The sequence below is a fragment of the Capra hircus genome, chromosome 15 (genome assembly GCF_001704415.2).
Source record: "Capra hircus breed San Clemente chromosome 15, ASM170441v1, whole genome shotgun sequence".
Lineage (NCBI taxonomy): Eukaryota > Metazoa > Chordata > Mammalia > Artiodactyla > Bovidae > Capra > Capra hircus.
In genome coordinates, this window is record NC_030822.1 from 54,475,159 (window position 1) to 54,488,139 (window position 12,981).

A 12,981-nucleotide genomic window follows, 5' to 3' on the forward strand; every position below is an offset into this window, starting at 1 on the left:
CCGCGGGGCGGTAAACAGCAGGACTGCCGGCCCGCCCGCTGACGTCAGGGGAAACTGACACCGATTTAAAGGGCCAGGGCTCGAATTGGGTCTTAAAGGGGCCGCCGCTTTCCAGCTGGAGGCCTTCTCCCACTCCTATCCTGTTGCCGCCTCCTCTTTCATTATCTTTCCCGTCCCTGAAAGGTCACTTTGGATTAGATGGATGGCTCCGTGAAGGATCTCCAAGAATTGGATTCTCGTTGACAAATTATCTTTCTCAAACATAACGATTACCCTCACCCCTTCAACGGTGCCATTACCTCTAACACTACCTCTAACACTCCTGGGCCTTTTTTTTTCCTCCCAACGATCCTAAGAAAAGAAAAATTTCTAAGAACTAGGAAACTGCCCGAGCAGGGGGAGCCCAGACAGAACCGCCAGAGGAACCCTCTCGCCTCCCTGAAGCGGCCACCTAGCTTCAAGGATGCCTTCAAAGTTTGCCTTTGTCTCTGATGAGGCAGCTACAAAGTTCATTGAAAGATAGTGACTTTGTAAATTGGTGAAACCTTTCTACAAATTATTTTTGCACGATATCTTAAGAAGCTTAAAGAGCTTTACACTCTTTGATCCAGTAATTCCACTTCTGGGGCACTATTCTAACGAAATAAGAAATACTGATTAAAAAAATTGTGTGGGCAAATATGCTTATCACTGTGATATTTACATAAAGCATAAAGGAAACAGCTTTAATGTCCGCAATGAAGGAGTGGTTAAGTGTTCTATTATCATGAAGCCATGGAAAGTGACGCCTAAGACTTTTAGGAATATGCAAGCAAAGAATTCAAGATATGACACTATATAAACAGTTTTCAAATACATAGAAAAACACTGACAAATGCATGAAATTTAGTAATGAGTGTCTTTGAATTACAGGCTTCCCAGGTAGCTCAGATGGTAAAGAATTTGCCCCCAGTGTGGGAGATCCAGGTTTGATCTCTAGATTGGGAAAATCCCCTGGAGAAGGGAATGGCAATCCACTCCAGTATTCTTGCCAGAGAATTCCAGACAGAAGAGCTTGGCAGGCTATAGTCTATGGGTCAAAAAGAGTCAGGCACTACTGCAAGGAGATCAAACTGGTCCATCCTAAAGGAGATCAGTCCTTGGTGTTCATTGGGAGGACTGATGCTGAAGCTGAAACTCCAATACTTTGGCCACCTGAAGAGAAGAGCTGACTCATTGGAAAAGACCCTGATGCTGGGAAAGATTGAAGGCAGGCGGGAAGAGAAGGGGATGACAGAGGATGAGATGGTTGGGTGGCATCACCGACTCAATGGACATGAGTTGAGCAATCTCTGGGAGTTGGTGATGGACAGGGAAGCCTGGCATGCTGCAGTCCATGGGGTCACAAAGAGTCGGACACGACTGAGCGACTGAACTGAAATGAACTGTGTTTGGGATGGGGAGAAATGTTCCAACTCTGCCTCATGTTTGGGGGCAACATGTGCCCCTCGGCCTTTTAAAATGCACATGGAGACCCTACATACAGTTTTTTTTTTTTTTTAATATTTACTTATTTGGCTGTGCCAAGTCTTAGTTGCGGCACGTAGGATCTTTAGTCTTCATTGCAGCATACAGGATCTTTTAGTTGCAGCGCGTGGGATCTAGTTCTCAGACCAGGGTTCAAACCCAGGCCTCCTGCATTATGAGCGCAGTCTTAGCCACTGGACCACCAGGGAAGTCCCTACATACAGTTCTTGAATCCCAGCTTCTATAAGTGGAGGAGGACAGGAGGAGAAGGGGGCAGCAGAGGATGAGACGGTTGGATGGCATCACTGACTCAGTGGACATGAGTTTGAGCAAACTCCAGGAGACAGTGAAGGACAGGGAAACAAGGAATGCTGCAGTCCATGGGGGGTCACAGAGTCTGACATGGCTGACTGAACACCACCACCAAGAGGTAGAACTCAGGAATGTGCATTTTAAGAAGCACTCTAGAAGTTTGCTCTGCACAATAAATTTTGAGAACTACTGCCCTGGGGGCCAAACAACCTTGGCCAATCAATATTCCTGTTTGTTCCCTTTCTCTGGGCAACATCTTGGGAGAAATCTATTCAAATAAACCCAGAAGGGAGTCTTCCTGTTTTCAAGGTCCTCAGGGCTTGAGCCTTGAGACAGGGTTGGGGGTGGAGGCGGGGAGCTGCCCTGTATTTACTTGCCTTCTCTGGTCTGCAGAACTTTCCTCCGCCCTTCTGCTCCACCCATGGCTGGTAGGAGGTTTGGAGGTGGGGGTGGGGGAGAGTCAGCACAAGCTTGTTATGAATAGGTCCTTTCTGAAGTCTGGCAGCCCTGAGTGGAGAGAAGACTTTTTTTGTTGGCTGCAGCAGTCAGCATAAAAGAAGGGCAGTACTGGGTCTCAAAGCCAGACTTCTGAGTGCAAAAAGACATCAAGTTCTGAGGGCAGACCCCCTGACCTTCTGTATAGGTCCAGCCACTGCATTCTCTGCCATGTTTTATAAAAAGCCCAACCCCAGCCCTGGTGATGAAGAGGGGAAAGGGTGGGGTCACAAGGCTGGAAGACTTTCATTTCCCTGTCACCCAACCTTCTCAGCCTGAATGTAGAAAGGACCTGGGAAATGGGACCATTCACCAGACAGCTGACCAGGTCCCCAGCTTTCCATGAGTCCAGCTCCATTGTCTGTCACAGGATTTTCAAAGTTTGGAGCAAGAGGACAGGGAGGAAACTTTGGCTGGCTCAAGGGTATTGTTAAAATGACCTAAATTCACCAAGAACAGGATGCTGTAGGAAGTCCAGTAAACGGATCAGCCGATTTGATCAAATAATTGAGGAATCTATGGGTAGGTGGTGGCTGTCCCTGTGGGTAGGTGGCAGAATCACATCAGACTTTAGAATAAAGTAATGATATAACTTTAACCCAGAAGAAAAAGTTGCAAAACCAACCCTCGTGAAGGAAACGAACTTGAATTTCCCTATTTCCATTGTGACTGTAGAAAGGGCTCAGTTTATCTACTCAGAACTCTGATGGAATCATCCTGGATACAGGCAGTCCTGGAAACAAGAGTATATAGCTCTTCTTTCCATCAGGTTTCCCTGGTGGCTCAGACAGTAAAGAATCTGCCTGCAATGCAGGAGACCTGGGTTTGATCCCTGGGTTGGGAAGATCCCCCAGAGAAGGGAAAGTGTACCCACTCCAGTACCCTTGCCTGGAGAACCCCACGGACAGAGGAGCCTGGCTGGCTACAGTCCATGGGGTCACAAAGAGTCAGACACGACTTAATGACTTTCAGTATCATGCAATTTCTGTTCTTTCCCAGGGCTGCCTTCCTGTCTGTTTATCTCTCCTTCAAGGACTATAAAAAGATGGTGCACATTAGATTAGGAATCAGTTAAAAATACAGTATTAACTCTGTCCTGAGGATAAGGTCTCAGACCCGTCCCACGGCTTCATGGTGTTGTGGGAAAAGCAAGGACTTTGATGATATACAGTTCTATGTTTAATTCCCTGCATTGTCCATCTTAGACAAATTACAGTTTCTGAGCCTTCAGGATCTACCTCTCATCTCAATCATGTGCTCCTAAACGCCGCACAGTGGAGCTGGGCTTGACTGCATTCATCATCCTAAACTATTGTCTAAAGAGGAGAGGAGTCAAGGGAGAGCAGCTTTGACTGTGTGAGCAGGACTTTCTGCCAGAGACACATCAGCCTCTTTGCATTTCCTAAACCTGGGCTTTCACCACTCTGATGGGGAAATAAGCACAATGAGTTCAGGCCCAGCATCTGGTTCCCTGTGACCATGTGATAGAAAGAAACCTCAGGGCTTTCCAGGAAATGAGTCTGGCCATCAGGTTGCTGAAAACAAGCAGATGAATAATTGATCAACTCAAATCCGCGTCTCCAAAGATCACCGATAAAATTGAGCCAGCCATCATCCTATTTCAAGAAAGCTTGCTTCTCTGGCCAAGAAATCAGAAAATGCAACTAAAGAACATTACACTTCTGACTGTATCTAAAGATTGCATGCAGCTCCCAAACTGTTATTCATAGAACGGATTCTCTCTCTTTACATTCTAGCTGGGACCCCATAGCTGCTTCTGTTATTTCATTGGTCCCTGGAGCCTTCACAAGTAATTTTTTTTATTCATACACCTTTTTTCCTCTGAACCAATCTAGCGTTTTCTTCTAGTTTCATTTTTCCTATAAAAACAATCTTTATTGAGACATCCCTGGCGGTCCAGTGGCTACGACTCTGTGCTTTTGCTGCAGGGAGCGTGAGTTCCATCCCTGGTATGAGAACTAAGATCCTACGTGTTGTGTGGCATAGTCAGAAGAAAAAAAAATGTATTCATTCCATTTAGTTTTTGTTTTTAATTTTTCATTGAAGTGTGCTTGTATTATACTGATATACAATATTATATGGTACTGAAGCTGAAGCTCCAATACTTTGGCAAGCTGATGAAAAGAGGTGATATAACTGGAAAAGACCTTGACGCTGGGAAAGATTGAAGGCTAAAGGAAAAGGGGGTGGAAGAGGATGAGATGGTTAGATAGCATCATGACAAACGACATGAATTTGACCAAACTCCAGGAGATAGTGGAGGACAGAGGAATCTGGCGTGCTGCAGTCCATGAGGTCACAAGGAGTCAGACGTGACTTAGAGACTGAACAACAGTGAAAATATGATGTGTTACAGGTGTCCGATATAGTGATTCACAATTTTTAACGGTTATACTCCATTTATAGTTACTGTAAAATATTAGCTATATTTCCCATGTTGTACAATATATCCTTGTAACTTACTTTACACATAATAGTTTGTACCTCTAAATTCCTTACCCCTACATTGCCCCCCTTTCTTCTCCCCATTAATAACCATTAATTTGTTCTCTATATCTGTAAGTCTGTTTTTACTTTTTGTTATATTCACGAGTTGTATTTTTTAGATTTCACATATAAGTGATATACAGTATTCATCTTTCTCTGACTTAATTCACTCTAAGTGAATTAGTGAATAATACTCTCCAAGTCCATCAATATTGCTGCAAATGGCAAAATTTCATTCCTTTTTTATGGCCAAGTGGTATTTCATTGTATATATAATACCGCATCTTCTTTATCTATTCATTTGTTGCTTCCATATCTTGGCAACTGAAAATGATGCTGCTATGAATATTGGAGTCCATATATCTTTTCAGAATTCCATCTAGCTATAATCAAACAACTCCAGAAAATGTCTCAAGATTTAATGTAATAAGTATATACTGCCTCTTTCTGTTTTTGTTGTTCTTAAGTGAATTTATTTATCATTAGCTAGAATAATGTCTATTGTTTCTTACAAGCAGCAGCAAGATACTATTGAAAGAACAGGAAATGAAGTCAAAAGATTTGTATTCTTTAATTCTGGCTGTTACTGGTTTGATGATCATGAAGAAATCACTCAATCTCCTATTCATTCATTCAGTGCCTAATTTGTACTAGTCACTAACCTAGGTGCTGTGAACACAAAGATACTTAAAACGCATTTTCTGTTCATAAGGAATTCATATCTAGCAGTGTAGAAAAGTGGGAAATGCAATGATAAAAGATTTATAAAACATATTATGAGGATTCAGACATGAGACACGTAATACAGATGGGAGCTGGAAATAGAAGAGATCAGATACATTACAGGAATCTCAGGGATTTTTAGAAGATGAGTAGGAGCTAGCCGGAAGCTTTCCTAGTGGCTCAGCAGTAAAGAATCTGCCTGCCAATGCAGGAGATGCAGGTTTGATTCCTGGGTCAGGAAGATCCCCTGGAGGAGGAATGGCAACCCCCTCTAGTATGCTTGCCTGGAAAATCCCATGGGCAAAGGAGCCTTCCTGGTGGGCTACAGTTCATGGGGTTGTAAAGAGCCAGACATGATTTAGCAACTAAACAGCCACAAGGAACTAGCTTAGCAAAAGGGGCAGGAGCATATGCCAGACAGAGGGTCTCAACTTTGGGCAAAGGCATGGACTCAAAGTTCAATGCTATTGACATAAAAGTTCAAAGTGGTGGGAGGACATGAACAGAAGAGGACCAGGTCATGAAGCACATTGGATGTTACATTTAATAACTGGGACTATCAGTGCTTATCAAAGAATATGCTGCACTATACTGATGTGTCATTTACTTTTGACAGGGGTGCTGTCAAAGCTTTATCAGTGTATAAAATGTTTTTTTGATACATAATTTTTGATGTGGTTAGTTAAGCTAAAATAAGCCAGCAAATAGAGGCAAAGCATAAAATGAGATCAAAGACAGACTATGTGTTTAGCAAACCTTTAAGGTCTTTGTGGCTATGTAGCTGGACTTCCCTGGTGGCACAGGGGGTAAGAATCCACCTGTCAATGCAACGAATGCAGATTCAATCCCTGTTCTGGGAAGACCCCACAGCTGTGGAGCAATTAACCCCACGTACCACAACTGAGTCTGTGCTCTAGTGCCCGAGAGCCACAACTACTGAGCCCCGAGATGCAACTGTGAGAGCCTCTGCGCCTAGAGCCCGTGCTCTGCAACGACAGACGCTATCGCGATGAGAAGACCGTGTACGGCAACAAAGAGTAGCCCCGCTCACCACGACCACAGAGGACCCAGCGCGGCCAAAAATAAACAAACAAATACAGGGCTCAGTGGTTAAGAAATCTGCCTGCCGAAGCAGGCGTCAAGGATTCCCAGGGTCGGGAAGATCCCACATGCCTTGAGCAAGCAGCTATGCCGTGGCTGGAGGGAAACAAGGATGGATTCCCTTGCTGACTCCTTTCCCAAGCAGATGCTGGTGAGGGAGCTTCCCCTTCCCCCACACTACCCTCTCCCCCACTTCTGGGCCACTGAAGAGGTTCAGAGGGGGTAGTTTTGATACAATCAACAAAGCCTCAGGCCTCCAGCGGCTTTCATTGCTGTGATTTAAGAGGAACCTGTAAGCAACTCACAAGGTAGTGCCTCTGGGGGCGGGTGGAGAGGACCGTGGTTTGATGGGGGAGACCAAGGAGAAAAAAACACCTCAGCTTAGTATCTCTATCCCTTTATTGGAGTAAATCATTTCAATATCGTAGCCTCACCGTGGTTAGAAGTGACAAAGTGAATGTTACAAAAAACAGAGAAACTTTTAGCTGCTGAGAAACATAATGGCTTATCAGTTTGCTGTGATCATCGCTGGCATGGTTGGTTGGGGCCCTTTAAGGCTGAGTGACCCGTTCTGGTCACACAGCTCTGAAGAGGGAGTGCCTGGGGAGGCAAGTGTGATAAAGAATTGTGTCCACGCCGTCACTCAGCAGCCACCCTTAGACTGAGGCCATTCATCCAGTCAGGTGAGGTGGGCCACAGCATACACCCACACTACACCAGCTCAGCAGTGCCCTTCAAGGGAGGCGGCTGTGCCTTCTGGTCTCACGTGAACTCTCGTTCTGTATCTTCACCTGCAATTGTGGTCCCCACTCGTATCCCTCAGCATGTGGAAGCTGGCAACTCCTACTGTATTACTTATTAAAACAATGTTTTGTGGGGGCCATGCCAGGCAGCGTGTGAGATCTTACCTCCCCAACCAGGGGTGAACCTGTGCCCTCTCCAATGGAAGCACAATGTCTTAACCACTGGACCACCAGGAAACTCCTAATCACGCTGCCAGTTATCATTGGCTGCACTTCACTTTGGCATGCTTTAGAATTTTTCGTGAACTTGTTTATTGGCCGTGCTGGGTCTAAGTTGCTGTGAGAGGGCTACCCTCCGGTTGTGCTTCGCATTGTGCTGGCTTCTCTTGTGGAACGTGGGCTCCAGGGCACCTGAGCTTTTGTAGTTGTGGCCCTCAGGTACTGGAGCACAGGCTCAGTAGTTGTGGCACACAGCATAGCTGCCTCAAGGCATGAGAGATCTTCCCGACCCTGGGAATGTGTGTCCCCTGCATTGGCAGGCAGACTCTTAGCCACTGGACCACAAGGGAAGGCCTCCTGTAGATTTTTCCAAAAAGTTATTGGCTGTGCTGGGTCTTCGCTCTAGTTTGGGCAAGTGCGGCGCAAGGGCGTCACGTCGTGGTGGTTTCTCTTGTTGCGGAGCACAGGCTCTAAGGCTAGTGGGCTTCAGCAGGCACATGGGCTCAGCTGGCCCTAGTCCTCAACAACATGGTCTCGGTAGTGGAGGGGCACAGGTTTAGCAGCTTTGAGGCATGTGGGATCTTCCTGGACCAGGGATCGAACCAGTGTCCCCTGCATTACAAGGCAGATTCTTAACCACTGGACCATCAGGGACACCTTTCTTTAGGTTTTAAATCTTATTTCACTTAATTCCTCCAGGTAATATCCTCCTGCTAACCTGAACTTCCTGACATGTTCATACAGTAGCCAGGTGGACCACCTTCATGTGTCCCACTATAAATGCTTAGCTCCATAAACACAATTTAAATCTACTGCTGGTTTTTAAGGTGGAAAACAAGATAGCCAGGGAATGCACTTAAATTTTAATAATTTTGTGGCCTCATAGAGAATGGAATCAAAAAGGAGTATAACTGGTTGCAGAAAGGCTGACTGAAGCTGTTGCCTTGCTGCAGGTGAGCAGACTGTCCCCCAAGGACTCTCAACTGAAAGGAAACTAGCAATCTATCTGTCATGAACTGTCAATCAGAATCTAAAGCTAAAAAGATACCCAAGGTTGAATGAGTAATCCGAGGGCAAGGACTTTGAAGTCAGGCAAAGTGGGGTTCAAAGCCCAGCCCAACCACTTAGATGACTCATCTCTGACAGGACAGAAAACTCCCCAGGCCAAAAGTAAAGTGGGAATGCACCCACCTAAAGTGCTTAGGTGGTTAACATATGGGAAATATTATCTTGAATCTTTTTTCCCTAGATGACACATAAACTCAGAATAGTCCAATTAATTTGAAATACTTAAGTTTAAGCTGGGGGCAACAATAAAGAAATATGCCAAAGTGTAAAAAAGAAAAACTGGTGATTATTAGTGTGAAGAATGGAGAAACAGTGGAAGCTGGGGCAGTTAACGTGAATAAAATTCTAAGACTGAAATTAGGAAAAAGCATCAAGAGGTCAATTTAATAATTTTTAGAGTTAATTGTTTTTAACTACCAGATAGTACTAACAAATCTGAAACATTTTATTTGACAGTTATTTCCATTTATCTACTTAAAGGTTCCTTCTATCTGCTCATCCCACCCTGCTGACCATTCTACACCCCCAAGGAGATCCGTGATGAGGGTCAGCCTGGAACATTCAGTTCCACAGAAAACAGACGACGACAAGTATCTAATTGCTTGTGATTAGGAAAAAAAAACCCATCTCTTCTTCTTGCCACTGGAATTCAAGCTATGATAAAGGAGACAGAAAGACAGTGAGTTCGAGTGAAATGTTTACATTTATATTGAAATATGCACTAAAACAGAATGAGTTCTACTGGTCAATGAAACTTTGCCAAAGCGGAATCACAAAACTTCCGTTGGGGAGGTCCAGTCAGCTAGCAGCAGTGATCCCCAAGCAGGAACACCAAGGAGAAGCCTGGGTGACCCCAACCCCAAAAGCCTCCTTTGAAGAGACTCCAATTCACTTCTCCCACATGCACCCACACAGATTTAGGAGCATAGCCATGCTCCTCATTTTCGTATATCTTTAGTTTCTTTTTTGCTGCAATAAATATAAAATTGGCAATGCTCATACACCACAGCACAGACAATATCTCAGGCTTTAGCATACAGCTGTAAACAGTGACTAGGTTAAACAAATAAAAAAGGAAAAGAAAGTTGAACATTACTTGTAAATGACGACAGAATTCCTAAGAGCAGGATATGAGCTACTCAAGATTTGTTTCGGTGGGTTAAGGTTACTGACACAAAGTTCAGCTTTGGACCTATGTCTGGACTTGAGGTGGTAGCCAGCACACTGCCTGTAGCAGTCTAGAAATGCGTGGGGAACAAAACATGACCCAGCTCACCTCTGGCAGCACACCTCCAGCCTGCCACACTCAGGAAAGGGCTGCAGAAACCTCCAGAGTGGCGTCACAAGCTGCCGTCTAGTGTAGCAGGAATGGGTGGGCAAAGGAATGGGAATGTGCTGGGAGACCAACAGAAAAACACCTCGCTGGCTGCCTGCAAAACTGGCTCCTTAATCACAAGGACAATTAGGATGTTTCACTTGGACAGTTCATTAAACTTCATATATATGTGTGTTTGTGTGTGTATATGTATTATATATATATATATATGAACTCTAAAGATTAGGCATAAGTTCTGTCACTGCAGCAAACTGGGGTGTCAAATGAAAAAAAAAATTAACACTTTTTGCCTAAAGCAGTGCAAAGAAAGCTGCAAGAAATGAAAGTGGACTCAGTATCTGCACTGTTAGCAATGGGGCTGACTTTTATTTCAAAGGCTAGTGGTTCAGATACTATTGCTCGAATAGCTCTGGTAAATATAAAATGTAGTAACATCCAAGGTTTATACACAGAAGCAAAGGAGCTGAAGGTCAGCTGACAAAGGGGTATGTGACTTAGTCGAGAGAGAAGCTAAAAGCACATGCTGCAGGAGAGACCTAATAGGGTTTGGACCGTACCCCCATCTCTGACAACAGAAAAAGACCTGGAGAGGAAACAGTCTTTTCACACATAAAACTGTGGCTTAATTAATTCTCCTTCCTAGAATTATACCTCAGCTAAGAAAAAAAAAAATCTGTCCTGAAAAACTCAAGAGCCTGGGCTACTAAAAATAAGAAGGAAAATTTAATATACTAAACAAGTTTAGTAAACATCACATATATTTTCAGTTGTTAATGAAGACATGATACATTCAAAAGTTTTTTTTTTAAGACAAAAAAAAAAAAAAGACCCCACAAAATACCTAGAAAAAGCCTTGAGAAAAAAAAAAAATCTGCCCAAGTTCTATCCCTTTCAATCAGATGTGGCTCTTAGCACAAACCACAAATCCCCCTCCAACACACAACAGCAATATCATGTACCTTGCAAGCCAAGTATGAAACATACGCCTTAGTTACTGAACTTGAATGTTAAGCTGAATCTCTGCAGAGCCCATCTGGATGGGTTACTTCAATATCCACCTGGTCCAGTTTAAAGTATTTGTTTGTAGATCCAGTTTGTATATATTCCATTGGTATACGAAATAACAGACCACCTGCTCCTACTATTTTTTAAACGGCAGTTCTTGTAGCTCATCAAACCATTAAGATTACAAAGAGCTCTCTTGAAAGAAATACACAGATGAAGATATATTAAGGAGAAATCCTTAAGGTTACACAAGATTTTTTTTTTTTTAAACTAAAATAGGGGGGATCAAGTAGAATGTTTATTCTGAAGAGCAGTTTCACTGTTTCCCCATGAGAAGAGGCCAAATTTTTCTGGACTGATAATTTAAAAACTAAGCCAAGAAAAAAAGCCAGGTCTTGTGGAGTTGGAAACAGAGTTCCAATTTTTTCCCCCTAAAAGAAGGAAAACTGTTAAGAGGTTTTAAGGGAGAAACAAAAACATAACCAATCAGAACTCTGAATATGGACAGCACTACACAGACTCTATAGCACAGAACACCACGCAAGAATGAGTTACACATCAGTAATATCATAAGAGTAACTGGCTGGGGACTTACATTTCCAGCAACAGAGCTCCTAGGTTAAAAATGTGTTAAAAGCTTGTAATGTCAACAAGGACCCCCCAAAAAAGAGAGGGGATGAGGGGGAATAGAGGAAAGGCTGCATGCATGGGTCTATTACAGACATGATATTCAGCAGCATAAAAATAATACCCTCAACAGAGTCCCCCAAATGGGGCCAAACCTATTTTTCACTGCTAAGCATGGGAAGGATTAAGAGTGGAACAAATTCACTAGTGACTATAGCATCTCCCATATTTGAATGACAAGCACGTTCTATCTGATGCTATATGTTGCTACAACATTGAGAATATGTATGAGTAAAGCAAAATAAAAAAGACTAAATAATGAACTTTAACAACTGGAAAAACATCTGTTTTAAAGCCAAGTAGGTGTGACTCTAATCATTATTATATATGACATAATCCATACAAAGAAAGGCCAAGCATCTTCATTTTGTTCAGTACTTAGGCTTGATGTTTTCCTAGGAAAAACAGTGATAATTCAAAGACTGTATCACACATATAACTAAAAAGTCCCCTTCTGGTTTCAAATGAATTTAAACAACCATCTTCCTTGGCTAATTTTTCTCCTGTGTAAAACAAACCTTCTATGTACAGGACCAGTTTAAATCCCTCCTCCCCTTCAAACACTAGATAGGAACATTCAGGAACATTCGACAATGCAAAGTGCCTTAAGAAAGAGAAGGATTCTGTAGTGCCAGTGATAGAACTGATCTGAGGAGCCTGGGATGCTAGGAACACTGATGGGAGCCAGTCAGGCAATGGTGGTTTGTTTTTCCTCAGGTGTTTCCTCCAACAACTGCATGATCAGTTCATGGAGGGGTTTGCAGATCTTTGCATAGCCACCCCCTGTGAGATGCAGAAAATCAAACATGTCGTGGCAGGAGATGGCACCGTCCGAGTGCACGAAGCCCCCGTCTGTGTCCAGGAGCTGAACGTTGGCGAGCTTCGGCAGGGAGACCTTGAGGAGCTGGTTCACCTTGGCATTCTTTTGCCTCAAGGGGTTGGGCTTCTCACCTCGAGGTAACAAACCCTGGGGAACAGCACAGAAGAATATGAGAAGACGCACTGTTTTTCTCTACTTACTTGTGATTTCAAATATCCCTGGGACTCTCCATTTAGCATTTTTTATACCTTTGATTTATGAAACACTGGACTAGGCCCATCTTAATGAAAGTTCTCTGACTATTCCTGCTTGGTTTCTTTCCAGGTTCCTCCTCCTCCTCCTGTCCCTTAATCGCTGGTATTCCTCAGGGTCTTGTCCTTGGGCCAGTATTCTTCCCATTCTACACACTTTAGCCCAGGTCACTTCCATAGCTTCAGAACTCTGACTGAACATCCAGG

The 12,981-nt window shown here is 43.6% G+C and overlaps 1 protein-coding gene across 1 annotated transcript in view; it reads right to left on the minus strand.

Moving 5' to 3' along the window:
• PAFAH1B2 (platelet activating factor acetylhydrolase 1b catalytic subunit 2) overlaps positions 9,360-12,981 on the minus strand; it is a 28,450-nt gene continuing 24,828 nt past the window's right edge. The window contains exon 6 of the mRNA XM_018059744.1: positions 9,360-12,670. Coding sequence (XP_017915233.1) covers positions 12,392-12,670 — 279 coding nt within the window. The 3' untranslated portion in view covers positions 9,360-12,391. The remainder of the gene's footprint in view (positions 12,671-12,981) is intronic.